A 25846-nucleotide genomic window follows, 5' to 3' on the forward strand; every position below is an offset into this window, starting at 1 on the left:
CAGTAATACATTCTACAATTTATTTTGCAATATGTAAAAAAAAAAAACTATGATTGTATGTTTGAAATGTGATGTTCTTCATTAATAAAAAATAAATCCTCATGGTTTGAAGAGCGAGAATGAAGAGAGAGAAAGAGGGTGTGTGAACGAGAGAGAGGGAGAGAGAGAGAGAGAAAAACAGAGAGAGAGTCATGTCAAACTTTGACAACATGTGTGACATCAGAGGTTACCTCCCCCCAGCCTGTCCACTAGAGATGGTCTGGTCACAAACCAGAACCTCTCAAACTCCTGCCATACTATGCACAGCCCTTTCACACACATGAATATATGCTCACTCTCAGGCACACGTGTGAACACTTAGTTACATTAAAGTGAAAGTGGGTGTGAGCCGAACCTCAGAGCTGAGCAGAAGTTTGCTGAAGAACAATCAGAGCAGCCGACGGTGGATAACACTGAGCTATAGTAACCCCCTGAGAACAGCAGGGAACAGCATGTCAGTCTACCTGTTCCTTCTCATCCTCAGCGAGGTCCTGCTCCCCAACCTCACCTGTGCATCCAGAGGTATAGTACATTGTGCTTTTAACGGTTGATAATTACTGTATGTGATTGCAGAAACAGACTGTTTTAAAAATATAGCTGGAAAAAACTGAAGCTGGGGTGAGCTTATGATTTGTTGCTTTATGCAGCACTACAGGTGAGAGACAAGAAACGCATAGTTATGCATGAGTGATAATAATTCATCTGCCAATATTTAGATTTTAGTTAATGGTAAATCTTATCGTACAAGAGCACGACTTTCTGGTACAATTCTGGTAATGCTATTTATGGCTTTATATTGATTGAAATCCAATACCTCAGGTTCTGGCATGAATTTGTGTACTTTGTTCTTTGATTTGCTTAGTTTGGCTCAGTTTTTGTCTCTTGTGTGCAAATGGATTCAAGCATGCAGCAGAAACAAGCATGACATCAAATTAAATGAATTTAGCTTATCAGATTGGTAACGAGTGCCTGTTCAAAATGAAAAAAATTATGAACTTAACATGATGTTATTGTTAGCCTTAATTTGGTCATTAGTCGCTGCAAAATGGAACTGATTACTTTTGGATGTCACTTCAATCCACAACAGTAATCGGTAATAGAAGTGTGTATGATTTTCTTGGGAAGGTGTGTGGAAATGTGAGGAGACTCTGGTCATCATCTTAAACCAAAATGGTCTGGTGTAAAAGTAAAATAGAGAGTGTATTGTATTGTATTGTAATATTGGCTTTTCTGGTCTTGGTGACAAACATTCTACTTTTGCCCTTGGAAAGACCTTGCAGCCTGAACACTTTTGCATCATCCTGAAGCGTTTTTTTTCTCTAAATTACTCCATTACATAATTGCCTGACTCAATGAGCGAATTTAACCACAGATTAAGATTAGGCCTTAGCTATATGGCACAGTTTTAGGAAATCTGAGAGTCTTTGCTTGATGGTCTCGAAAGAATAGAAAATAAACAGAAAGTCTCTAAGCTTGCACTAAAACACATAAAAACATGCGTAATAAAAATCATGGGCTGATGGGAGTGGTCGCTTTCAGGATGAGAACTGCAGAAGTGAAATTCTGACCAATTTCTTTAAAATTATTTATTAAAATGATTTGAAACATATGCTGTTCCCCATCTCATACACCAAATCGTAATCCAAACGATGACAACATGGATAGTTCATGGAGAGCTTCCATTTATCTTTCATGAGTCTCTAATATTCAATCTGAAAGCTTTCGTCCCAATAAAATCCACTTTCACTTTCAAGTGCAAATGCAGTGAATCACAGTGGGAAATGCACTACAAGTCTCACTTTTGCATACTAAGATCTTTTATTAAATTATTTACTGCTAAATGTCCAAAATGTCATACAGCACTGGAAGCTGATTGTGAACATGTAGCATATCTAAGCATTATTGGCTGACTCAGGCTGTAAGACTGTAGTGCTGATTACTGAAACCAGATGGAAGTGTAGCTGATTTTCTTATTACTTGTTCCTACACCTATAATAAAAATGTCTGTTCATTTATTTAATACCACTGAGCCTTAAATAATTTGCTGTGCCACCTGATTTTATTATTAGTACACTGATCCTGACATGGAAATTTATATTCAATATCTGGACAATATTTAAATAGTTTCACTCACTCCGCCAATGTACTAATATTCAGGATTGTCATACCATGTCATACATTTTTTTTCCTATTCACCCTCTCCCTCCGCAGCACCACAGCCAGTATACTATTCTCCAATCTGGATCTACCACAGAGATCAACCTTACATCACCTTTTTCAGCATGATTCTTAACATCACTTCTCTTGAACAGGATTAACAGAGCAGTTCAAATCTAATCTGAATTAAAAAAAAAATAAAATAAAAAATAACAAGAATATTTACACTCCATTCCCAAAAATAAACTCTCCGCTATCTTCATTCTGAGAGTTATCATGGCTAAAATATATTAGAGCATGCAAATGTGGCAACAGACTATTAGATACAGTATGTACAAGATTGCACCTCGAGGAAACCCTCTATTTTTGTTTGGTTTTATTGTAATAACACTGCCAGTGATTTTTTTTATTAAAAAATCTGGTTTTATTAAAAAGTTTTTCTTATAATGGTTTAGAAATCAGCATGGATTTTTTGAAAGATCCACATGGAAGAAAAACCCTATTTTCTGAGAAACTGAGAAAACAGATGATAAAAATATTATCAGTAATAAAAAGAACCTTTTTATATTTCATGCATCATTACACAATTTAAAGAAATGTCTAAATGTGGATTCATGAATTAACATTATGCTTCAGGAAATAAATGATGATTCAAAATATACCAAAAAAAGCAATAATGTGTAGTTAAGGGTAAAGCTTACTGAAATAATTTGTCAATAATGCATGCTTTTACGTACTTTTTATGACATGAAGGTTATCTAGAAGCAAGATTGCCATTCAGGCCTATGGTATTAAACATAACCATGGTTGCTATATGCATAAGTTTACACATAATGTACAGTTTGACATTTTAAATTCTGTCAAGTTCAACATGCACATATTTCATTACTGAGGCATCTCTCCAGTGCACCTGCTGACAGGATAATCCAGCCCTGACTAATGTTTTAGGAGATGCCCGGAGATGAGCCGAGCCAGCCCTGAACTAACGAAAAGCCAATTTGCTTGTTTTGGAGCTGCAAGGAGTTTCCTATTCTCAGACACACAGCAACGTTTTTCCTGCAGTAACACCCACAGTTTCATCAACCGAGTAATAAATGCTGACCACAAAGCTTAGCTTCAAATCCATTTCTAAAACATTTATTTTCTTCTGTGTTTACTGCGATCTGTGTTATGTTTAAGACTTGTGTTTTATGTTTCTAAGTGTCTGTGGTTCAGATTCACATGACTGGTTTGTTTAATGGTTGTTTTGGTGGAACTGGCCATGTAGTTGTTGGATAGATATAAACCTGGCATTAAACTGTGGAAGGTCTGATCCACAAGCCGTGTTGAAATTTCTAGCAAACTGTAAACCATTAAAATATCTTATAAAACCCATGACCAAATATGCTCTTGTGGGAACAATCAATTTACTGGTATATTAGAATATTTCTCTCTGTGGCAATAGAATAAAAACACATTGTTCTATGATACTGTAAATACCCAACCAAAATCAAAATCAATTAATGTCCTGTAGGTTTTGGCTTTTTCAAAAGATTTGATGTCATATTGAACCATATTCTTCCATAGAGAAGGCCAATAGCTTAATCAAAACAAAATTGTTTCTTTATTCCTGTTATTTATGTAATGTTTGTTTTGTATCGAATACCCAGTGCGCAGAGAGACCACTAAGGTTCGGATCAGTGCAATTGGAGACACCATCACGTTGAAGTTCCTGCAACCAGACATGGACACCAAGCTAGAGGGCTACATCCTGGGTTATGGCAGAGACCTGTTCTCTAAACAGTTCATGCCACTCCCTGAGGATGGGGAACCATATGAAACTGAAATTGGTAAAAAAAAAAAAAAAGTTTCCAAATTCTTTGTCTTTTTTTATGACCTCTGTCTGCCTCACTCTTACTTTTTGTTTCACTCTTTTAGATGCTGAGCCAAAATATCTAGTTGCAGTACAGCCAGTCAAAGGGGATAAAGTAAAGAAAGAATGTGCAGGTAAACAATACTACTACAAATATATGGAAATGTTAAAGACATAGTGTTGTAGTCCACACATAGGGTGTTGCAAACTTCCTCCAAGCATTAAGCTGTTCAACACCATTAGTTAAATTGCATTCACGTGAATAAAGTGGATGTCCTGATCGATCCTTCCTCTATAGGGAACCAAAGTTTAAAAAAACCTTTGCATCTGGTGATTGGATCTGTGACACCGACCTCAGTTATGCTGTCCTGGGGCACACTGCTAAATACCCTTTCCACTGAAACCAACCTGGATGACTGTATTGATGATGGGTAAGACTGTGTGTTTGTTTTTGTGTCTGTCTGCTTTCGCAGTGTTAGAAGAGAACACTGACATCCCGCCAAATGTTTGGTCAGAAAACATGGAGCAGGACCAGTAAAAATGAGCCAAGACTATCAGAATTGTCTCACACAGTCCTGCTCTGTCTACTCACATTGTTGAACAGCCAGGAATACAGACATGAAAAGCTTTGGAATGTGATATGTCTCTATAGTAGATATTGCAGGTGCAGAGCTACACACACACACACACACACACACACACACACACACACACACACACACACACACAAAATCTTTCTTCCCTTTGCTCAAGCTGGTGGAAAGCTTTGCGTCAGTCTGCTCTGTTTAACCAATCTGAACGTTTTGCTGCCGAGTACAACCAAAAAAAAAAGAAAGACAGAAAGTCAGTAAAAGATCAACTTTAGTTCAATTGCTTAAACAATTAAAATCAGTGTGAACATCAGATTTTTTACATCTACCACATAATTTCAAGTACAAACCAGATTCCAAAAACGTTGGGACACTGTACAAATTGTGAATAAAAAAGAAAAGCAATAATTTACAAATCTCATAAATTTATATTTTATTCACAATAGAATATAGATAACATTTCAAATGTTGAAAGTGAGACATTTTGAAATGTCGTGCCAAATATTGGCTCATTTTGGATTTCATGAGAGCTACACATTCCAAAAAAGTTGGGACAGGTAGCAATAAGATGCCGGAAAAGTTAAATGTACATATAAGGAACAGCTGGAGAACCAATTTGCAACTTATTAGTTCAATTAGCAACATGATTGGGTATAAAAAGAGCCTCTCAGAGTGGCAGTGTCTCTCAGAAGTCAAGATGGGCAGAGGATCACCAATTCCCCCAATGCTGCAGCGATAAATAGTGGAGCAATATCAGAAATGAGTTTCTCAGAGAAAAATTGAAAAGAGTTTGAAGGTATCATCATCTACAGTGCATAATATCATCCAAAGATTCCGAGAATCTGGAACAATCTCTGTGCGTAAGGGTCAAGGCCGGAAAACCATACTGGATGCCCGTGATCTTCGGGCCCTTAGACGACACTGCATCACATACAGGAATGCTACTGTAATTGAAATCACAACATGGGTTTAGGAATACTTCAGGAAAACATTGTCGGTGAACACAATCCACCGTGCCCTTCGCCGTTGCCGGCTAAAACTCTATAGAAGAATGGGACAACATTCCTATACCTAAACTTTAGCAGATGTTTAGCAATTTTCCCCAGACGTTTGCAGACTGTTATAAAAAGAAGAGGGGATGCCACACAGTGGTAAACATGGCCTTGTCCCAATTTTTTTTTAGATGTGTTGATGCCATGAAATTTAAAATTAACTTTTTTTCCCCCTTAAAATGATGCATTTTCTCAGTTTATACATTTGATATGTCATCTATGTTGTATTCTGAGTAAATTGAGTGCATTCTGTTTTTATTCACAATTTGTACAGTATCCTAACTTTTTTTAGTATCGGGTTTGTATAATATGTCTTTCACATTCAGGTTAATCGCTAGTTTATCACTACAGTGACTGAATGACAGACTAACTTTGTCTTCTCTGAATCTCTAGTCACTACACTGTGCGATACAGGGAGAAGGAGCCCAGAAAGAAGTGGAGTTATCAGACATGTCCCACCACTGTTACAGTTATTGACCAACTCAAACCAGAAACACCTTATGAGTTTGGGGTCCGAGCAGTATCTGAGAATGGAGTCTGGAGCCCTCCAATAACCCACAACACAGCGGGTATGTCAGCAACAAAAGCATAAAAAAATTCACATGCAAATGACTTTATCAGACTCACAAACTGAATGCATACAGTTAAGAGCTTTAAATCTGGCATGGTTTTTAAATTGAACAGAACAAACTTGTCTCTTATTTTCTTTCTTTTTTCATTTTTTTTTTTTTTTTTAAACAATTTATTATATATATTAATAACAAAGTTCTGGTCTAATACAATGCCTGTGTCTGTATCTACATCTGTATATGTTTATCAGTATTTGGATATTGACCCATTTCAGATATGGCCTAAAGTAGAAATGTTATTACTGTCAGCAATGTGTGTACTGTTTCTCATGACTGTTTTTCTGACTGTGCTACATCACACTTGTTTATAATTATTCTCTGTTATCGGTGCAGTTATTATTTTTGTTTGTATCTGTGATACCAGTTTCTAATATTTTTTCACCATGTTCAGCTGGTCCCCAAACAGAAATAATGCAGCCTCATTTAAATCACTTTAACAGCCACATTAAAGTCAAGTCATGTCAAGTTTATTTCTATAGCACTTTTCACAACAAACATTGTCTCAAAGCAGCTTTACAGAAATCAACAGTTAAGGTGAATGGTGTGTATTTATCCCTGATGAGCAGCCGTGGCGACCGTGGCAAAGAAAAACTTCCTTAGATAGCATGAGGAAGAAACCTTGAGAGGAACCAGACTCAAAAGGGGAAACCATCCTCATTTGGGTGATATCAAGAGTGTGATTATCGTCTTTAAACAATACAGAACACTGGAGAGTGAGAACTAACATGAGCACTGGAATGTAAGATTATAAGTAATGTTCTTTCTACAGTCTTATACAGTCATTTAGGTTATAAAACTGTTCATTTAGAATATTCAGTATTTGTAATTTGTGACTGTGATTATACCTTGCACCTGAAGCTTAAGCCAAATCCAAGTCCACCAGCAAACATCAACAGAATACATTTTTCAATTAAAATTTACAATGTCTTAAACAATCTGCAAACCTCATACGGATACAAAAAAATGTGTGGGATAATAAATCTAAATATAAAACATTTGAGTTTGTTATATGAAGCATTTAATGGGAATCTACACTATGAAACCCAATACACTACAATTTCTTTTTTTCACCTGTTACTGAATGCAATGATTTTTCAATTCAATAAGACTTAATGTTAAAAGATTTTACATAACCCAGTGACACTTTTTTCTTTTTCTCATCAAAGACAGAGACATTAATAAACCAGTGGTGCCTGAGAACATTCTGAAGTCTATGGTAAGTCTATCATAATCAGTAAGTTATTTTCCACCTCTCTCTGTGTTTCTTTCTTTTGTCTCTCCTTTCTTTCCTGCTTTTATATGTAAGTCTAGACTTCTTTCTTCTGCAGAAACCCATCACTGAAAGCCCTCAAGCATCCTCCCCATCTGTGCCTGGTAAGATATTTTCTCCATTCATAAAAACATTAGGAGAAATGATCACAATTGTCAAATATCTGATCCACTGTAATTCGCTTTACTCCACAGGTGTGTCCAGTGTGGCGCCGGTCAGTTCAGCTTCCTTCCTTCAAGGTAATAAGAACCATAATGGCTTTTTTTTTAGCTGTTTTATTACTGATTCTCTTCTCTAGTTTCTGTTCTATGTTTAATTTGGTTTTCAACATGAGCATGCACACAGTTCATATATAAATACACAACCGCTGCCCCCTCACACACACACACACACACACACACACACACACACACACACACACACACACACACACACACACACACATACAAACACATACACACACATACTCGTGATTTTAGCACAGTTAAGAAAAATATTAAAAGAAACATCTGCTAACATCTACAAGATATGCAGTGGATAAATAAAAAACTATTGCACGCATGGGTTTTTGTGAGGTAAAAAATAAAAAAAATGAGCCATGTCAGACTTTTTTCCACCATTACTGTGATATATTCACCAACAAAATCCAAGTAAAAAAAAAATTTAAATGTTTTAGGAAGAAAAAAAAAAAGAAACACCAAAGCCTTTTGGAGGCTGCCAAGAGCCTTATGGCAACATTAAAATAGCTGCAAGAATATTTGGCAAGTACAGCTCACTCCCTGTAAATGACAACATCTTGTATTCTTCACATGTCCAAGCTATGGGAGTTAGGGTGGATAGACAGAAGCTGTTTCTAAATAAAATATTAATGTGACAAAATGTATTATGATCTGATAAAAAGATCAAGTTAGAACTTTTTAGGCATAATACTAAAAACTGTAAGGTCATCATATCCATATTCATTGTGAAGAATGGTGGTGGCAGCATCATGTCTTGGGCCCTTAGATATTGCAAACCATGGATAGCCCTAAATGCCAGTTTACTTTGGCACAAAACATTCATGCTTTTCTTAAACAGCTGAAGATGAAAAAAATATATTCCCCTTCCAGCACAATAACAAGCCGAAGCACAAATCCAAGTCAACAATCGAATGGTTCCAGAAAACAAAGATTACGTTTTTTGGAATGGCCCAGTTAAAACACAGATGAAAATTATACTAAAAAAATACTGTGGAATAAAAGAGGACTGTGCACAGGAGATCAACCTTAAAATTGGATAGATCTGAAGTGTAATAAAATTGGCAAATCAAAAGCAAGTTATTAGAGTTTGTATTCCAAGCAAACGATGCTGTAAAAAGTATTAAGTTATACTTATGTACCCACTTGTGTGATGAGGGTACAGGTTCTTTTCTTTTTCTTTTCTTTAACCTGAAATGTATCAGTTGTTACACCACTATTGCTATATCACGTTCAAGTTTGTAATTATATATTTTAATCTGCTATTTAAACAGCACAGTGCAGAAATTTTATATCCACTTTACATCTTCTTAAGTAGGTTTTCCAAATTTCAAAGTCAGATTACCATCCTGACAGCCAGGTGTTTTCATATAAAATAATGCCAAGCTCATCCAGCCTCTTCCTGGTGGCAGTGAACAACTTTGCTCTTCTGCAACCCCCATCATCATGCTAGGAAACGGGAAAAGGTTTGAGCCTGGCAGATAAATTCTCTCCTCTTACATACATTCACTCTCACTGCAGCCCCTTTACAATCTTTATCGATAAAGCTATGGAAGAATATCATGATACTTTGTGATGGGAAAATACTGTATAGTTGAAAGATTGTGTAGGATGGCAATTTTTCCCAATAAAATTAAACCTGTAGATCAAGTTTTAGTTCTCTTGATTTTGTTCAGTGGTCCAAACAGAAGTCCCACTTTTCTTCTTTTTCTCCATCCATTATTTACTTTGACATAATAATTACACGGATGTAGTAGGAGGAAGATCTTAATCTAATTAATGCTTAGGCAGTATGATGCAGCTTTGGCTATGTCATTATTGAGCCAACAATCTGCTTGTTAGGATGTTCAACTGCTTAGATATAATGTTACACCCATTTCCTAAATTATGGAATAATTCAATATAATATGAATCCAATAATTAAATTGGGAATTATACATTTTTCTACAGAAATGACCATACTTCCTTAGATTTCACTAATTTTTTTTTCCTTCTGTTACATTAAAATTTAGATTTTTGTCATACTGGAGGACATTTATCTCATTCATGCAACTAAGTAATTGAGGATGTAGGGTTTTGCTGAAGAGCATCTTAACATCAACATCTTAATCACTAAGCTACCACTCCCTGTAGCTCTCTTTCTCCCATTAAAGTTCAACTACAGTAGATTGGGTTCAGAAAATAGAACCCAGAAATTAGATCTTTTTATCTGTACTTTCCGGAGAACCTAGGGGGTTGAATACGAATGAAAGCAGCCTTGTTCCGAACTGATTGATCTTTTCCTACTTTATTCAGATCCAAGTTTAGTTTTTTTTTTGTTTTACAGATTTGAACTTCTTTTGATTTCTCATTGTGAACAGATGGAACAAGGAGACATATTTTCCTTTCACTGGTTTTTAGTTTTATAGTTTTTCACATTAATTATTTAAAAGGCAACACAGTGAACTCCAAAAGTCTGAGGCCACTAGTGAAAATGCTTCCCTTTTTTTTATCATCTTAAAAATTAGACAACAGCCTGGGTAAAAAGTAAAATGTGTTCACATGAATTTCAGAGTTAGTTTCTTACTATTGGATATTCCACATTTTGACAGTGTGCTCTCGAGCTGGCATGGACTCCTCACTTTTGTGCCAAATCTTATGATCCGTTTTAAGATCAAATCCATCTGAACAAATGCTTCTGTTGAAGAGATTAGGCATGAGGAAAATCACAACATGGTCAGTATCACATATTCACTCATATTAAAAACTGAGACAGTGCAGAATCTTGAATATGTCATATTCAAGATATTATGATGAATATTTATATACATTTAACATTTATGTATATATTTATATTTTTTACACTTTAATGTCACTGCTGCTGACTGCACTGATTCATAAATTAAAACGGTGATAAACGAGATAAAATCCTTTTTTTCAGATCAGATTTCTCGAATCATTTCGAATTGATAAAAGGTAAAATTCTTAATGACAAATTATTCTTTTCTCAGCAAAAGATATGGCCATTCATAAACCAGTGAAGCCTAAGAAGTTTCCAAGACCTATGGTAAGACTATCATATGCAGAAAAAAAGTTATTTTCCACCTTTCTCTATGTTTCTTTCGTTTGGCTTTCTCTTTCTCTCTCTCTCCTTTCTGTTTTTCTTCGTAAGTCTAGACTTTTCTCTCCTTACAGAAGCTCAACACTGAAAGCCCTCAAGCTTCCTCCCCCTCACTGCCTGGTAAGATTTTTTTTTTAAGTCATTAACAAAATAATTAAAAAAATAATGTTTATTGAACATGTGATACATAGTGATGGACTCTATTCTGCAGTTCTATACACTGTGACTCAGAGCAGACCAGCTTACCTCCACGGACCCCCAGCTCCCCCTCCCATTCCAAGAGTAACTCAAGGTAATGAGAATTACAATTGATGTTTTTATTACTGCTTTCTTGAGCATCTGTGTATTTTTTCATAGACCACCTAAGACATTCTTTTCTGAATTTTCACACATCTTCTCCTTTTATCTGCACCTGTCTTGCTTTCACATAAAGACCTACAAAGGTTTTTTTAATAGTTCAGTCAGTCTGCCAACCAGGCCCACAGTGGAAAAGGGTTACACCTACAATTAAGTTCATACTGTGTATATTCTATCTTATAGTGCGTAAAAAATTCCCAACAATGCTACTGTGCTGGATACACTATTTGTCCATCATTCCTTTATGGTACCCTGCTGTGGTATAGCCATATATTCCTATATGCTCCTTTCCATTAGAGCAGTGGTCTCCAACCCCCAGGCCGTGGACCGGCACGGGTCCGTGGGTCAATTGGTACCGGGCCGCACAAAAAGAATACATAACTTACATTGTTTCTTTATTATCTGATTCTGAACCATGTTTTATTTCGGAAAATTACCAGATTCTCTCCCCCACATCTGTCTATGACTCACTCTTGTTGCATGTGAAGATGTTTGCCTCAGTCACATGTCTTACCAACATCCACTACCTTCTTAAAGGGGCTGCTCCAGCCGCTAACACATAATACATTACCGCTAAATTAAAACCCACAAGATAGCAAAATAAACAAAAAACAACACAGTAGATTCACGTTTATTATTATATTTAGAATATACCAGTTTTTATGCCGGTCGTATCCTTTTATTTAGTTGCATTTATCTGCCACGCCTTAAAGGCCGGGCTGTGAAAATATTGTCTGACATTAATCCGGTCCGTGGTGCAAAAAGATTTGGGGACCGCTGCATTAGAGGATTCAGTTGAATTCAAACACAAATTCATATTATATTTCACTTCAATAATAACCATCATACACAGTACAACATGCAGTGAATAGTTTAAGAGTCATGAATGATTTGGATGAATAAATGGTGCACCACCATCATGACACTGACACTGCTGGGTCCTTGAGCAAGGCTTCTTACCCTCAACTTCTCAGTTGTATCCATCCAAGTCACTCTGACAGTAGTCTGTTGGGTGGGTTGGATATCAGAAATTATTGGCAAGAATGGAAATTCACAAAAAAAAATTGCCATATTGTTTTAGTAAAATATATTTATGCTTTCTTAATATTAATGTCAAACCTTTAAGTGACATTCCCAGATGTCTGAGCCCTATGAGCCCTTTACTGTTTGCAGTGGTGATAGACAGGTTGACGAACGAGGTCAGACAGGGATCCATGGTTATCAATATATTATCCTTGCGGATGATATTGTGATTTGTGGTGAGAGTAGGGAGCAGGTTGAGAAGAGCCTGGAGAGGAGCCTGAAAGTCAGTAGGAGTAAGACAGAGTACATGTGTGTGAATAAGAGGGAGGGAAGTGGAGTGGTGCGGTTGCAGGGAGAAGGGGTGGAGAAGGTGGAGGAGTTTTGGTACCTAGGGTCAACAGTGCAAAGTAATGGAGAGTGTGTTAGAGAAGTGAAGAAAAGAGTGCAGGCAGGAGTGATTTGTGATAAAAGAGTATCTGCAAGAGTGAAAGGGAAAGTTTATAGGACTGTGGTGAGACCTGTGATGTTGTATGGTTTAGAGACAGTGACTTTGTCTAGAAGATAGGATGTGGAGCTGGAGGTAGCAGAGCTGAAGATGTTAAGGTTTTCGTTGGGATTGATGACGATGGACAGGATTAGAAATGAGTTTATTAGAGGGATGTAGGACAAAGTAAGTTTTTTTCGGGACACAGTGAGAGAGGCGAGATTGAGATGGTTTGGACATGTGTAGAGGAGAGACATGGGGTATATCAGTAGGAGAATGCTGAGGATGGAGCCACCAGGAAGGAGCAAAAGAGGAAGGCCAAGGTGGAGGTTTATGGATGTGGTGAGGGAAGACATGCAGGTAGTTGTTTTGAAAGAGGCAAATGTAGAGGACAGGGGTGTATGGAGACTGATGATTTGCTGTACAGTAGCAACCTATAACGAAATATGAAAAAAATTAAATCTAACTTATTTAATAATTGAATTAGAAACAGATGCACTGTTTTTTTTTAATTGTAAAAAAAATGCACACACTATTTATCAGGCTAACTCTTCTTCCATGTATAAGCACTGCATCCTCACTGCTTTACCAAGGCCAGGTGATGCCACACATCTTTAATAAAAATTGCTTGTTTGATGTTAATCTAAGCTTCAAATAGTCCCTAATTCATCTTTATATCATTAACTGTTTCCTTACAGCACTGCTTTATTGTACCAGAAGTGCATGATGCCTCAAACACGTGCACAAAACTGCCTATTGGCACAATATGTACTGATTCTCTTTTCTTACTTTTAGACATTCATAAACCTCTAAAACCTGAGATATTTATAAAGGCGGAGGTAAGCCTTGGCTATATATAACATGCTTTTGGTATCTCAACCTATATTTCATTTTTATGTCTTTCTGATTTACTTTCGTAATCCAGATATCTCTCTCCTATAGGCACCCAGCACAGAAAGCCCTCAAGATTTCTCTCCCTCAGTGCCTCGTTAGTTTTCTCTATTTATAAAAAAAAAAAAAACTTAACATTTATGAAAAATCTAATTCAATTTTTCACTCTAAAGTTCTGCCCATTGTGATGCAAACCCAAAGCCCAGCCTCGACCCCCACACACCAATCACCCACTTCTACACAGAGGGTGAATGAAGGTAAGGACAATTTAATTGACTGTTTGTATTTCTAATTGTCCTAAATGCCTGTGAATTTATCATAGATTTCATGATATCATGATTTAAAAAAAAAAAAAAATATCCTGTATTTTTCCACTTGTCTGCATGTCTCCACCTGTGTTACTTTCTTATAAAATCCCAAGAAGGTTTTATCTATAGTAATGTATTTATCTACACACAGCATTGACAATGATACTGTTTCTGAAGAAGTATGTAATACTGGTGCAATTGCATCAGGCAAGCATCGATTACGAGCACTGATTAATTAATATGGTCTTTGAGACTCTGGCCAATCTGCCCAGTCTGTTCAGTTTGCAATTATACATGCAAATGGTCCACTTTTAGCACTTTTCTGTATCCCTATATTATTTCTATTCCATCAATGCTTGTAGTGTAATGAGGGCTGATAAATTGTGCATAACAACAGTTATTGTTATAGTAAAGCGGGAAGCAACTCACATGGTGAAATATTTTCCTGCACATGAAATTGTACAGGTATATTTGTAGTTTCTTAAAAATAAACAAATGTCAAAGTTCTAAGCAGAAAGAAACCCCCAATTTAGTCAAAACCTTTTTTTATCTTAAAACCGATTAACTAGTTGGTTATCTCAGGCTGGTACACATTTGTATTTACTTACTTATAAACTATGCTTAAAGTATGTTTTAGGTGAAAATAGGCAATAAAAGTAGCTACATTATAATAAAATAACAAATTCATTGTCTATGGAGTATATCCAATACTTCCTTCTATACATGAGAAATACACCAGACTAGCTGGATCTTTTCCTTCTTGGTCCAAATCCAGGAGTAAATTTTTTTTCATCCATACTCCATTTAATTTCTGATTGTAAACAGATGGAACAGGGAGACACGATTTTCTTTTTTTACTAGTTACAGTGCAGAGATTTCTGAAACCAAAATTGCATAATTTTAGGGACAAATGTATACTGTATATTCATGGCACAACAAAAGTAGCAGTGTTAAAGAAAGTATATGATTATTGTGTTTCAGTAAAAACTCGAATCTGCTGCCTATTTATAACTCCAGTAAAAAAAAGTATTCTTTTTAAATTTCTGCATGAAAAAAGGTATTTAAATTTGAATGTTCTTTATTGCAAAGGTCCTGAATCTGTGCATATCACAGTTTTATTCTCCTGCATTTCAAATATTTTAAAAGAGAGAGATTTTTGTTGTTACAGACACACAGTGAGACACTTATTTCAGACAAACTGTCACCAGAATTGTGGGTTTATGCTTGTGATTTTCCAGTATATTCAATGGAGGATGTATAAAAGTAGCAAGTAAAGGCATATCTTTCTGATCTTTCTATTGGACTAAAGATTTAAATATTTTATATTAAAATGTAGTTAAGTATAAGTAAGAGTTAAGATACGTATAATATGTACATTAGTACAGTAACAAAGTAAAAATGCTTAAAAACACCACTGAAAAACATTTTACACTTCACACCAGAAGACAAACTGCATCAAATGATAGCACTATCTAAGCATGGGCCAGGAATTAGTTTTGTGGTTGGGGCTATACAAAATCATAACATTGTTATCTTTACAATTATATTAATAGGAATGATGTGCTCATGTATGAGTGCATGTCAGACAGCAATAGAAACAATAATGGCATGAGTTTGTTATGTAATAATTCAAGGCACAGTTTAATGTCAACCCATGTTCCCATATTAATAATTGTGTCATAAAATACTTTTATGCCAGAAAATGATTACAGTAACATGTATTAATAATAGGAGGAAATATCTAAAGCTGGATCCAAAACATTTATCTTCCAGCAGCAAACCTGCAGCCTTAAAAAGCCTCATTTTTATCATTTTTTTCAGTGTAGTAAGCTGTATCTAAAAGAATTTGACTAAAGAAGTATATAGGTATGCCTCTATGTCAGAGAAAATGGTCTATATTTTCCAGCTCTATTAAAAGCTCTAAGCAGGTAATGTTTATAGTTCAGTTCTCTATAGAGGCATAAATATGTTGTCTCCACATAGTTTCTTGTTGTAATAAAGGAACATTTATAGAACCCAACACACAAAGTGTCTAGTTGCTATAAAATGCATTTATTTTTGTCTTATTTAGTCTGTTTAAAGAGTATGAAGTGTACTGTCAAGCTCCACTTGGCTAATTAAAACATATAAACTTTTGTAATCACATGTTCTGATATTTTTTTTTTTACTTATAGACACTCATAAACCACCGACTTCTGAGAACATTCTGATGCCTGATGTAAGTCGATCATATTTAGCTTTTAAGTTGATCACATTTTCCACCTGTCTTTAAGTTCCTTTCCTTGTCCTTTTTTCTTTCCCTTTTTTGTAAGTCTAACTTCTCTTTCCTACAGAAGCCCATCACCGAAAGCCCTCAAGCTTTCTCCCCCTCAGTTCCTAGTAAGATATTTTCTCCATTTATAATAAAACAAATTACATTGAGAGAAATGTTCATAATTGTCGAAAATCTGATTCACTGTGATGCGCTTCACTCTGCAGTTGTGCATAATGTGACTCACAGCAGACCAGCTTCTGTCCTCAGACACACAGCACCTCCTCCTATACCAAGGGTAACTCTGGGTAATGAAAACACAATGGCAGTTTTTAATGACTGATTGCTTAAACTTTGTGAATTTCTCATAGACTACCTGATTTATTTTTTTTACATAAAAATCCATTAAAGCTTTTGATTACTGTATGGTGATTATATTCAATAACGATTTGCACTGAAACACAATTTTTGCTTTTTGCATGCGATGATGTTTAGCGATCTACTGTACGTATACGTTTCTACTCTTGATTTTGCCTGATGAAAATGCTCTGTGCTTGATTTACCAGTTAAATAATTAGTTTACAATTTTTAATCAGACAGTACTAATAAAATATTGCACAAGTGATGGGTATGTAGGAGTATGTATAAAATATACACTCAGTGGTCATGTTATTAAGTACACATACCTTGTGCTACAATCACAGGCCATTTTGTGAGGTATGACTACCATATGAGATCCTCCTATTAACAGTCAACCAGTACTGGTGAACTTTATTTGACTTTATTTGACTGGTTTAAGATTTACAGTGTGAATTATCATTTTAAACTGTATACCTACAGTTAATTTCACAGCGTGTATTCCTTTACTGGTACCATGACTGTACCATTAAGAATACAGTGCTTAATATCCCAGCACAGCATAATAATGATCCATAAGTCTCAGGGATAAGATCCAACAAGGGTAGCTACAAGGTTGGTTCACCAAATCACTTGTCCACTGTGTACATTTCATACTCCTCTATATACAGCTAAATTCACAAGACATTTTGAAACTTAATCATAACCTTTTTTCCCCTTAGGTCTATTTTTCTCGCAGTACACATCACAATGAGAAGGGAGACAAAGATTCACTTTACTGGTGGAACTTTAGTATACAGTTTTCTAGTGGATTTCGCTCTGAAATTAATATTGTTGCTTATATGAAGGACAACTGTAAAGTTTAATGGTAGAAACCAAAAACGTCAAACCAATATGTATAGGGAATGCTGCAACCAATCCTGTTTCAGAACACACTGACTGCATTAAATGATTCAATGTTCCAAAAAGTTGTCCATATATTGCATTGAGTGCCTCAAATAAGTTTTAAAGGCATCTTCAGCTCCCTTAAGAAGTGGAAATTTGTCTCCCAACTACTTTGAATATTTCCAAAGCCAATACACTTACAATGCACTATCGGCAAACAGAAACACACAACCACCCTCCCACACACACTCTCACACACACACACACACTCTCTCTCTCTCTCTCTCTCTCTCACACACACACACACACACACACACACACACACACACACACACACACACACAATAAGGCACTATCATATCTCTTCTTTGAACAGGACCAGGACGCGATGACATAGGAACCTCAAGTCCATCTGAAGATTCATTGTTCTTGACCCAGACACTCACATCAACTCACACACCAATGAGTAATTTAACAACCACCAATATTCAAACTCACCATTCTACTACATCATCTCTTTCAGTGTCACCCCAACAACCATTTCACACAACCGGATCTCAAATGCCTACAAATAAAACTTTATTTAACACACCCAACACAAAGACCAACACAACCAAAACTGCAGTATCCAGCACAGTTAAAGCTCAACTTGACTTACCCCCAAAGAAAAGAACCCAACTCAAAAACCCAACCCAACCCCAACCCGAGTCTAGCACAAGAAAATACCAATATATCCAGCCATCCACATCCAGCCATCCAATACAGCCATTCACAGTCCAACTTAGAACAACCCAGTTTCAACAACACACAGCCAAATATCCTCTTAAAACAGCCCAACCAAAGCCCAGGTCACCTAAACCCTATATAATACATCCTCAGGTTATTTTAAATCAGTCCCAACCCAGCACAACCAGAGGCCAACTCAAAATGACGCTTGAAACAATCACAAAAAATCTGATCCCCACTCAACCCAAACCCAATCTATTACAACCCAACCCCAACCCAAACCCCTTATAACCCAGCCCCAACCTTCCACAACCCAATCTCAACCCAATACTTCTCAACCCCAACCCATTACAATACAAACTCAACCCCGCACGACTAAGGCAGAAAATAGCATGGAAATACGCAAGCAAGGAACAACTAAAACTCAACCCACTACGATGCAATCTCATTCTCAAACAAACCAACCCAAACCCATTAAAACCCAAAATAAGAAAATCCAACAAACAACAGTAAAACCCAAACTTACCACAACCCAATCCAAACCCCCAAAAAAGCAACAGAAGCCCAGAAAACAACCCCAACCAATCAAAACTCAATCCAATACAGGTAAATACCAACCTAACTACAGGTCCAGTCAACAGCCTGTCACAAAACAAAACCCAAAATTTATAACAAAACCCAAATTGGCACATGAACGCAAAACATTAGAGGAGTTAAGCACTACTGAATTCCAAAAACAACCTGACATTTACCCAACAAGTTCTACAATGAAACATTTTAACACCAGCACATGGCAAAATTATCAAACCAAGCTTACCCTCATGACTAAGCCAATGCAACCAGTACAAACACCTTCAGAAAAACCAAACACCCATTACTTGCCTTGGCGTGAAGAGAAGCCGGTCACCAAGATCTCCCCAGTCAGCAAAAAGGGTAAATTCTCCTGTTGTTTACTTATCACTTAAGTCAATGTATTAAAACAGCCTCAATTGAAAACTGTTAACCAACAAGCATAGTGCTTATCATCCTTGATGTATTACTTCCAAGATAATAGTGCCTGGAATACATTTTGTAAAAACTTCCCTAGTAAGACAGCAAATGTTTCTAGATGACTAAATATTACCGAAACATCTTATCAAGAATTCCCCTTAAAGTCCCACTAAATTCAGGCCAAAAACTTTTATAGACCTATAATCCACAGCCGGGGATATAACCCATAGTCTTTAGTAAAACTCACACGAAGATAATATTTCAAACTGCAATTTAAATCTCATCTTTGAGTCAGCTTCTCCATGTCACACAGCTCCGAGCCAGTCACTGGATGGACATCTAACAAAGCCTGTTCTTGTCAGTGGGGCAACGGATAGGAACCAGGGTAATGATATCAATGTGTCTTCAGGCTCCACAATTATTGGTCCTAACCATTGTCTTTCACATGTCGTGGCACTGTGACTTCACATCGCATAACACCACCTAAATTAAGCTCATATAAGACTGCTGCCAAGCATCACCTATACCATCAACTGCATCATTTAAGCCTTTTTTTTCCCCACAAAGCCATCATGCCATCCTTGCCAACACTTCATTTGTGCTATAACTACTGTATTACACTCAGTCAATGTTCTTTAAACCTCATTGTCAGTCAACCACCAAACGCTGCACTGTACTGTTACATCATACTCATCCCTCATTAAAAGAAAATGTATAAATGGAACACAGGCACCAGATAGCATATCTTTGTTAACTGGTACCTTTAACTTTTATTAGTAACATTGAAACAGCACCACCTTTTCTGGAATTCTCTCATCTTATCTGCTCTCACCACTGTACTCATTTACGACTGCACTGTCTGTCTCAATGCTTTCATTGTCTGTCTCCACAGGACTCTCAGGCACCTTCTTACAACCTTACTTACAGAGTAAAAGCAGCTTCTTGTCTGTCTCCACTCCGCCACCACCGTCCTCTTCCTCATCCAACCAGAACAACCGAATATTTCTCATCACCTTGGAATTGCTAATCATGTTTATGTCTACCTAGGCCAAGACACATCTTCAACATCTGATTTTTTGGCACACACTTCAGCACCTACAGTAACCAAGCGTTTCTCTACAGTTTCTCTTCCAAATCCAATAAGGATGCCTCCTACCAACTCCTCTGCCAAGACACAGGGTAATATTAGAGTTTTTTCATTGAAAAGCCATTTTCACTCTGTTTGTTCTGCTGTTCATTCATTTGCATCAGAAGCGTTGAATAATCACAAGTCTTTTTTCTCCTGATCTACAGGCAGTTCTAATTCATAGCATAGTGTAATCCCTTGGCTTGGAATCTTTATATTTAAGTTTGAGGTTGTTGAGAGCCAGACTGTCTGTCCAGGTTGGAATTTGGAGTGGAGTCTACACTGTTGATAGGCATGGATCTTTTGTATTTGCATGCCTTATTGGTAATAGACATGAACCATTTTTTGTTTAGTTTTCTGAAACCACTCCTGTGGGTTCCTAAGAACATGGAAAGAAGGATGTTTGTATCCTAGTACACTCTGGAATAGAGTCAATCTATTAGAGTAATGGACCATTGATTTGTTCCAATGGTTTACGGTATATCAGTTCCAATCATGCTGATTGCTCAAGAAAACCCTAGGAATCACATAGTATTGTAATTAAATCCATCTACCAAGTTTTAACATTGAGGATGTTTGCATTTGCATTTCTTAATTACCAAATACTTACGTCTCAATAGCTGTGTGCAGCTTATCTAGGTGTGCAAGAGGACAAGCTTCTGAAAATGACTACCATAACTGTGGTGTAGCGCTATGAGTGTGGTGCATCTGTAGTGAAGTCAGTGCCACCCATTGAATTTTCAGTACAGGAAAGGGATTTAAAGAGACCACAAGGCAGCTGTTTTCGGGTTTTAGATTTAACACAGACTTGATAAAATACAAAGAGCATGACATCATTATTAATGAAGACCACCAGCATTTATTTTTAGCTAAATTAAAAGATTGTTCAGTATCATGGAGTTTGTGAAACAAGACCTTCTATAGCACTTAGCACTTTTGGAATTTCTTCCATAATAATATTTTTAAACTATAAAGTATTTCAAGAACAATTTTTTTTTTTAGTTTGATGTAGATAGGTGAAGAATCTGGAAAACATGATTATGTGAAAACAAAGGAATCTCCTCAATGCACATTATATCAAACCTGTTACATTGAGTACCTCATTTAGGAATGCTTGAGATGCTGTACTGAATGAATTTCAACCAGACCCTAAGGCATTTTCCATATAATCATAGAGGTCTAAATCATAGAGGAATGTTACTGTACTATGTACAGTGGGGGAAATAATAATTTGATCCCCTGCTGATTTTGTGAGTTTCTCCTCTTACAAAGAAATAAACAGTCTATAATTATGGTAGGTTTATTTTAACAGGAAAAAAGAATATTAAAAATCCATTAAAAAAAAAAAACATTAAAGAAGGGTTAAAAATTAAATTGTATTTGATCGAGTGAAATAAGTATTCGATCTCGTACCAAATTAGAAAGAATTCTGACTTACACAGACCCTAATTAATTCTGTCCCTTTAGGAATGTAATCTCAATATCAACTCATTATTTGGAAAAAAAGACATCAGTCACAGAATCAATCTTCCATTAAAATCTCTCCACCGACATGGGCAAGACCAGAGAGCTGTCAAAGGACATCAGGGACAAGTTTTTTCTCTTTCTGTTAAAATCAACCTACAATAAAAATTCTAGGCTGTTAATTTCTTTGTAAGGGGGAAACTCACAAAATCAGCAGGGGATCAAATAATTATTTCTCCCAATGTAAGTCACCTTGTTGTTGCTACAGTACACATGCCTCTTCTGTGCTTGACTCTACTAGTGTAAGTGGTATTGGTACTTTGACTGCACAGCGACTTCTGAAATATATTCAAGACCCTATTTTATTTCCTGCAGCTATGGAAGTGGTGGAAGGATGATGAAACTCACCTTTAAAGCCCATGTATATACTCCTTAATGGATCTTCTGTGCTTAAATAAAGGGGACAATTTTCAGACAGCTTTAGGAAGACAGATTGCTTTGATAACTATAATCTGGCTGCTTACCCAGAGTGAAATATTTAGGCAGAACATCAAGGCAAGATTAGAAATGACAAAGAAAACAAAACATAAAAAAGAAACAAAAACCTTTCGACATCATTTCAGTAAAACATATTTCTGTTTTCTTAAAATAGAGATATCAGAGTATGTTTGGTCAAAACAAAATGTTGATCATTTTTGGCTGTTTTACAGAATTATAGAAGAACCAGACTGAAACATTAAAAAAACAATTATTATAAGGTTATTATAATCAACATGACGTATTATTTTTCAGTAAGATTCAGAAATACATTTTGTTTTTATGTACAATCCTTCCTTCATATCACAATTTCAGGTGAATAATAATATGTTGTCTCATTTTTGTGGTTTTGTATATTTATATAAAGTGTGTTTTAATTTGCCTTGTACACAAGTAACAGCTTTTCTTTTTCCTACAGCGTACTATGGGAAGTACTGGGACAAATCACACAAGGGGCCTAAAAAGCCTGGTAATAATATTTGATAATACTCAGGTCATACTGATACATTCACAAGGAGATGTTCAATTTGCTATAGATATATATCTCATCTTTATGAGTCATTATGGCAGTTACTGAGTGTTAAATGAATGTGGCACTATATATATATATATATATATATATATATATATATATATATATATATATATATATATAGTGAATAATAGATGTCTTTGTACATTGTACATTTTGCAGGTTTTATTTGGTTTATTATTTGCACAAGCGAGTAAATTTCTGGCTGCTCTGATTTTAGTTATTCTATGTAAAACTATTTTTCTCAGTAGCTGTCTCAGAAAAATAGAATTCTCTTTTCATTCTTTTGGAATATGCATAGTAAAATGTTACAACAGGGCTTGGCCTTCCCATTTAAGCCTTCATACAACACTAACAAGCATGCTAGATGTTCCCTAGGAAGAGACTAACTTTAAAGCTAATTCCAGGCAAAAGAAAATATTGATATGCCATTCCACAGAAGAAAAAAAAGTGATACTAGTAAACTAATACTAAAATCTTGTAGTTAGGCAAAACACGAACAACTGATAAATGAATATAGATTTTAAATGATTGCTTCTCTGTTTTGACTGACTAATAAAATCCGACTGATACAAAAAATCAAACTGCAGCAAACCAGCCCAATCTTCCTCAAACGTTTACAGTCTGTAACACACAAAACAAATTTCAACAGGAACACCATGGCCATTGCCTATCAATCATAACCAATTCGAAAGAGTTTAAACATTTTTGTGTGGCGTGATCTTGTGACAGAGCTGCTTTGAGTAACCGTTTAGTTTGGAAATAGAACTTTCCCATGCTCATGGACTGGTCACTGACCACATAACCTTGATTTTGAGGACACTGTCCTGATATCATGGAGTTACAACTGTACAAAAAAAGCACAAATGATTTTTCTAAATGTCTTCAACTTTACAATAATAATGCATTTCATGTTGAGAAAGCCCATCACTCCTTATGAAACTTTCTTGCACATGCTTTGGAAGATACTCTTGGCTATATCTTTTTTTCTGTAAAGGTAGGATGAGGAATTGTAGCTTCATAATGTTTAAATGGTGCAGTTTATCATTTTAGAGCACTCTGCTGTCTACAATGTGATTTATAAATTCCTCTTCTATGTTGAATGTGCATACAATATGTTGGCTTTTTCCATGTGCTTTTTTCTTCTTTGTTTGATATTTTGGACCTGCTATTCATCTTTATTTTACTTATGTCCAAAAGTCCCACTGTGTGGCTCTTGTAATAAGTCTTTAACCACAGTTTATGTTTTCCAGAATTAAATGAAATTGAGAAGCAGACAAACCAGGTGGACAAAGATGAGAGTGACGGTAAGCTCACTGTATACACTTAGTTACTTTTAAAGTTGATTGTTTGTTACATAAATTATAACAAATGTGTGTATTTATTTTTATGATGCATCAGATAAAGTAATTGATCTAAAGGTGGTGGGTGCAGTACCTGATATGAAACCTTCACCTGCTCCTCCTATCATGGATCAAAAGACACCCACAACCACACCATTTTTTGCTAATAATGGTATGAATCCAAACTCTAGTTATTTCATTTCATTTATTACTTTCATTTTTAATCTGTGATGGTGATTATGATGCACTGAAGAGTGCTAGTGTGAGAAGTATGAACTAAGTTTTAATGAGAGTTGAAGACCATTTTGTACATTATGCTTAAAAACACAATCCTGTCTCAATCAGGAGTCAACAGTTTTGAGCTCTGTTTTCCTTCTTGTCATCTTTTTTTCTGATTTCTCTTTATGGCTCGTCACTTACAGGTAGCCGGTATAACATTGGTGACAACTCCTCCATATTTAGTTCTGTTCCTGTCTCTGAAGTTGACCCAATGGGAAAGAAACGCTTTATAGGTAAGTTAACGATTATTTATGAGGTCAGATTAGGTTCACCTTAGTGCAGAAACAATGAAATTCATTAGCATGGAAACAGTAGTGCGGATAACAAAAATGATGTGTAACAGGTAAAGATAAACAGCATGCTGTATACCAGTAGTCAAAAAGGTTACATGAAATAAATATAACAGATGATGCAGTAGTTTGAGATAAAGCATGCAACAGCATGATGCATGCAATATCATCATATTGCATGCATCTTGCTGTTGCATGCATCATGCTGTTGCATGCTTTATCTCAAACTATATGTATCTGTAACAGTAGATACATACAGTAGATGCAGGTGTACAAATGGAAATAATGTTCACAGCTGCTGTTATTCTTGCTTCAGGTAATGCTTCTTGTTTTATCATCTGGTTACATGATTATTGTTCGTCTTTTTGTTTGTTTTGTATATTTGTTTTGTATGGCACTTGCAACCATCTTACACCTAATTGTTCAACTGTGGGAGGCTGACAGTAAATACTTAAAAGTTTAGCATTGTTACAGCTTAAATAGAAAGGGGAAAAAAAATCATTAAATGCACTTTCATATCAAAGACAAAAAAATACAGGTTTCTAAGCATTAGTAGTAGTAGCGTAGTCCTTGCCTGGTATGAAGCTTATATTTAATTTTATTCCAGCTCTCAGCACGGCTGAATGCACAGGGCTAGTCATCACTTTATCTGTCTCTATACTGGAATGGAACAAAGTTGAATTATTAAATGACTGCAATACATAATATCAAACAGCTGTGTCCAAATCTGAGTGAAGTATATAATTCTTCAGGCTATGCATGTTTTTCAAAGATGACCATAGCTGTAGGACCTGTATCCAATCCTCTGTATCTGATCCTCTGTGTCTGCAGCACCTCATGTGGTCTATCAGATAGACAAGCCTCCAAAGAAGCCATGTTCTGTCACTAATGCTCTCAGCCACTTCCCTGAAGAAGAAAATGAAGTAACAAGCATCTCAGGCCCACCCAAGACCGCTCCCACCAACCTCACTGTGGTTACTGTGGAGGGATGTCCCTCATTCGTCATTATTGATTGGGATGGAACCGATAATGAGACAACAGGTAACCTGAGCATCAATAATACATGTTTATGTTGTCC

General features: G+C 36.1%; 2 protein-coding genes across 2 annotated transcripts in view; one reads left to right on the forward strand and one right to left on the reverse strand.

The window, feature by feature from the left end:
* The first annotated feature begins 265 nt into the window (after positions 1 to 265).
* The window catches only part of LOC124381801 (target of Nesh-SH3), a 39068-nt gene continuing 13487 nt past the window's right edge, over positions 266 to 25846 (forward strand). Inside the window, 26 exon segments of the mRNA XM_046843670.1 lie at positions 266 to 561; positions 3846 to 4025; positions 4114 to 4182; positions 4347 to 4479; positions 6084 to 6259; positions 7486 to 7535; positions 7648 to 7693; positions 7784 to 7828; positions 10816 to 10871; positions 11000 to 11045; positions 11137 to 11217; positions 13585 to 13628; positions 13732 to 13777; positions 13854 to 13937; positions 16163 to 16206; positions 16322 to 16367; positions 16467 to 16547; positions 17858 to 18498; positions 18501 to 19140; positions 19511 to 19582; positions 20245 to 20376; positions 22743 to 22793; positions 24110 to 24163; positions 24258 to 24371; positions 24622 to 24711; positions 25600 to 25809. Of these exon segments, the coding sequence (XP_046699626.1) occupies positions 492 to 561; positions 3846 to 4025; positions 4114 to 4182; positions 4347 to 4479; positions 6084 to 6259; positions 7486 to 7535; positions 7648 to 7693; positions 7784 to 7828; positions 10816 to 10871; positions 11000 to 11045; positions 11137 to 11217; positions 13585 to 13628; positions 13732 to 13777; positions 13854 to 13937; positions 16163 to 16206; positions 16322 to 16367; positions 16467 to 16547; positions 17858 to 18498; positions 18501 to 19140; positions 19511 to 19582; positions 20245 to 20376; positions 22743 to 22793; positions 24110 to 24163; positions 24258 to 24371; positions 24622 to 24711; positions 25600 to 25809 (3301 nt within the window). The 5' untranslated portion in view covers positions 266 to 491.
* The window catches only part of tfg (trafficking from ER to golgi regulator), a 32707-nt gene continuing 24650 nt past the window's right edge, over positions 17790 to 25846 (reverse strand). Inside the window, exon 8 of the transcript XR_006924922.1 lies at positions 17790 to 17825. The gene's annotated coding sequence lies outside the window, so the exon portion shown is untranslated. The remainder of the gene's footprint in view (positions 17826 to 25846) is intronic.

The sequence above is a fragment of the Silurus meridionalis genome, chromosome 3 (genome assembly GCF_014805685.1).
Source record: "Silurus meridionalis isolate SWU-2019-XX chromosome 3, ASM1480568v1, whole genome shotgun sequence".
Lineage (NCBI taxonomy): Eukaryota > Metazoa > Chordata > Actinopteri > Siluriformes > Siluridae > Silurus > Silurus meridionalis.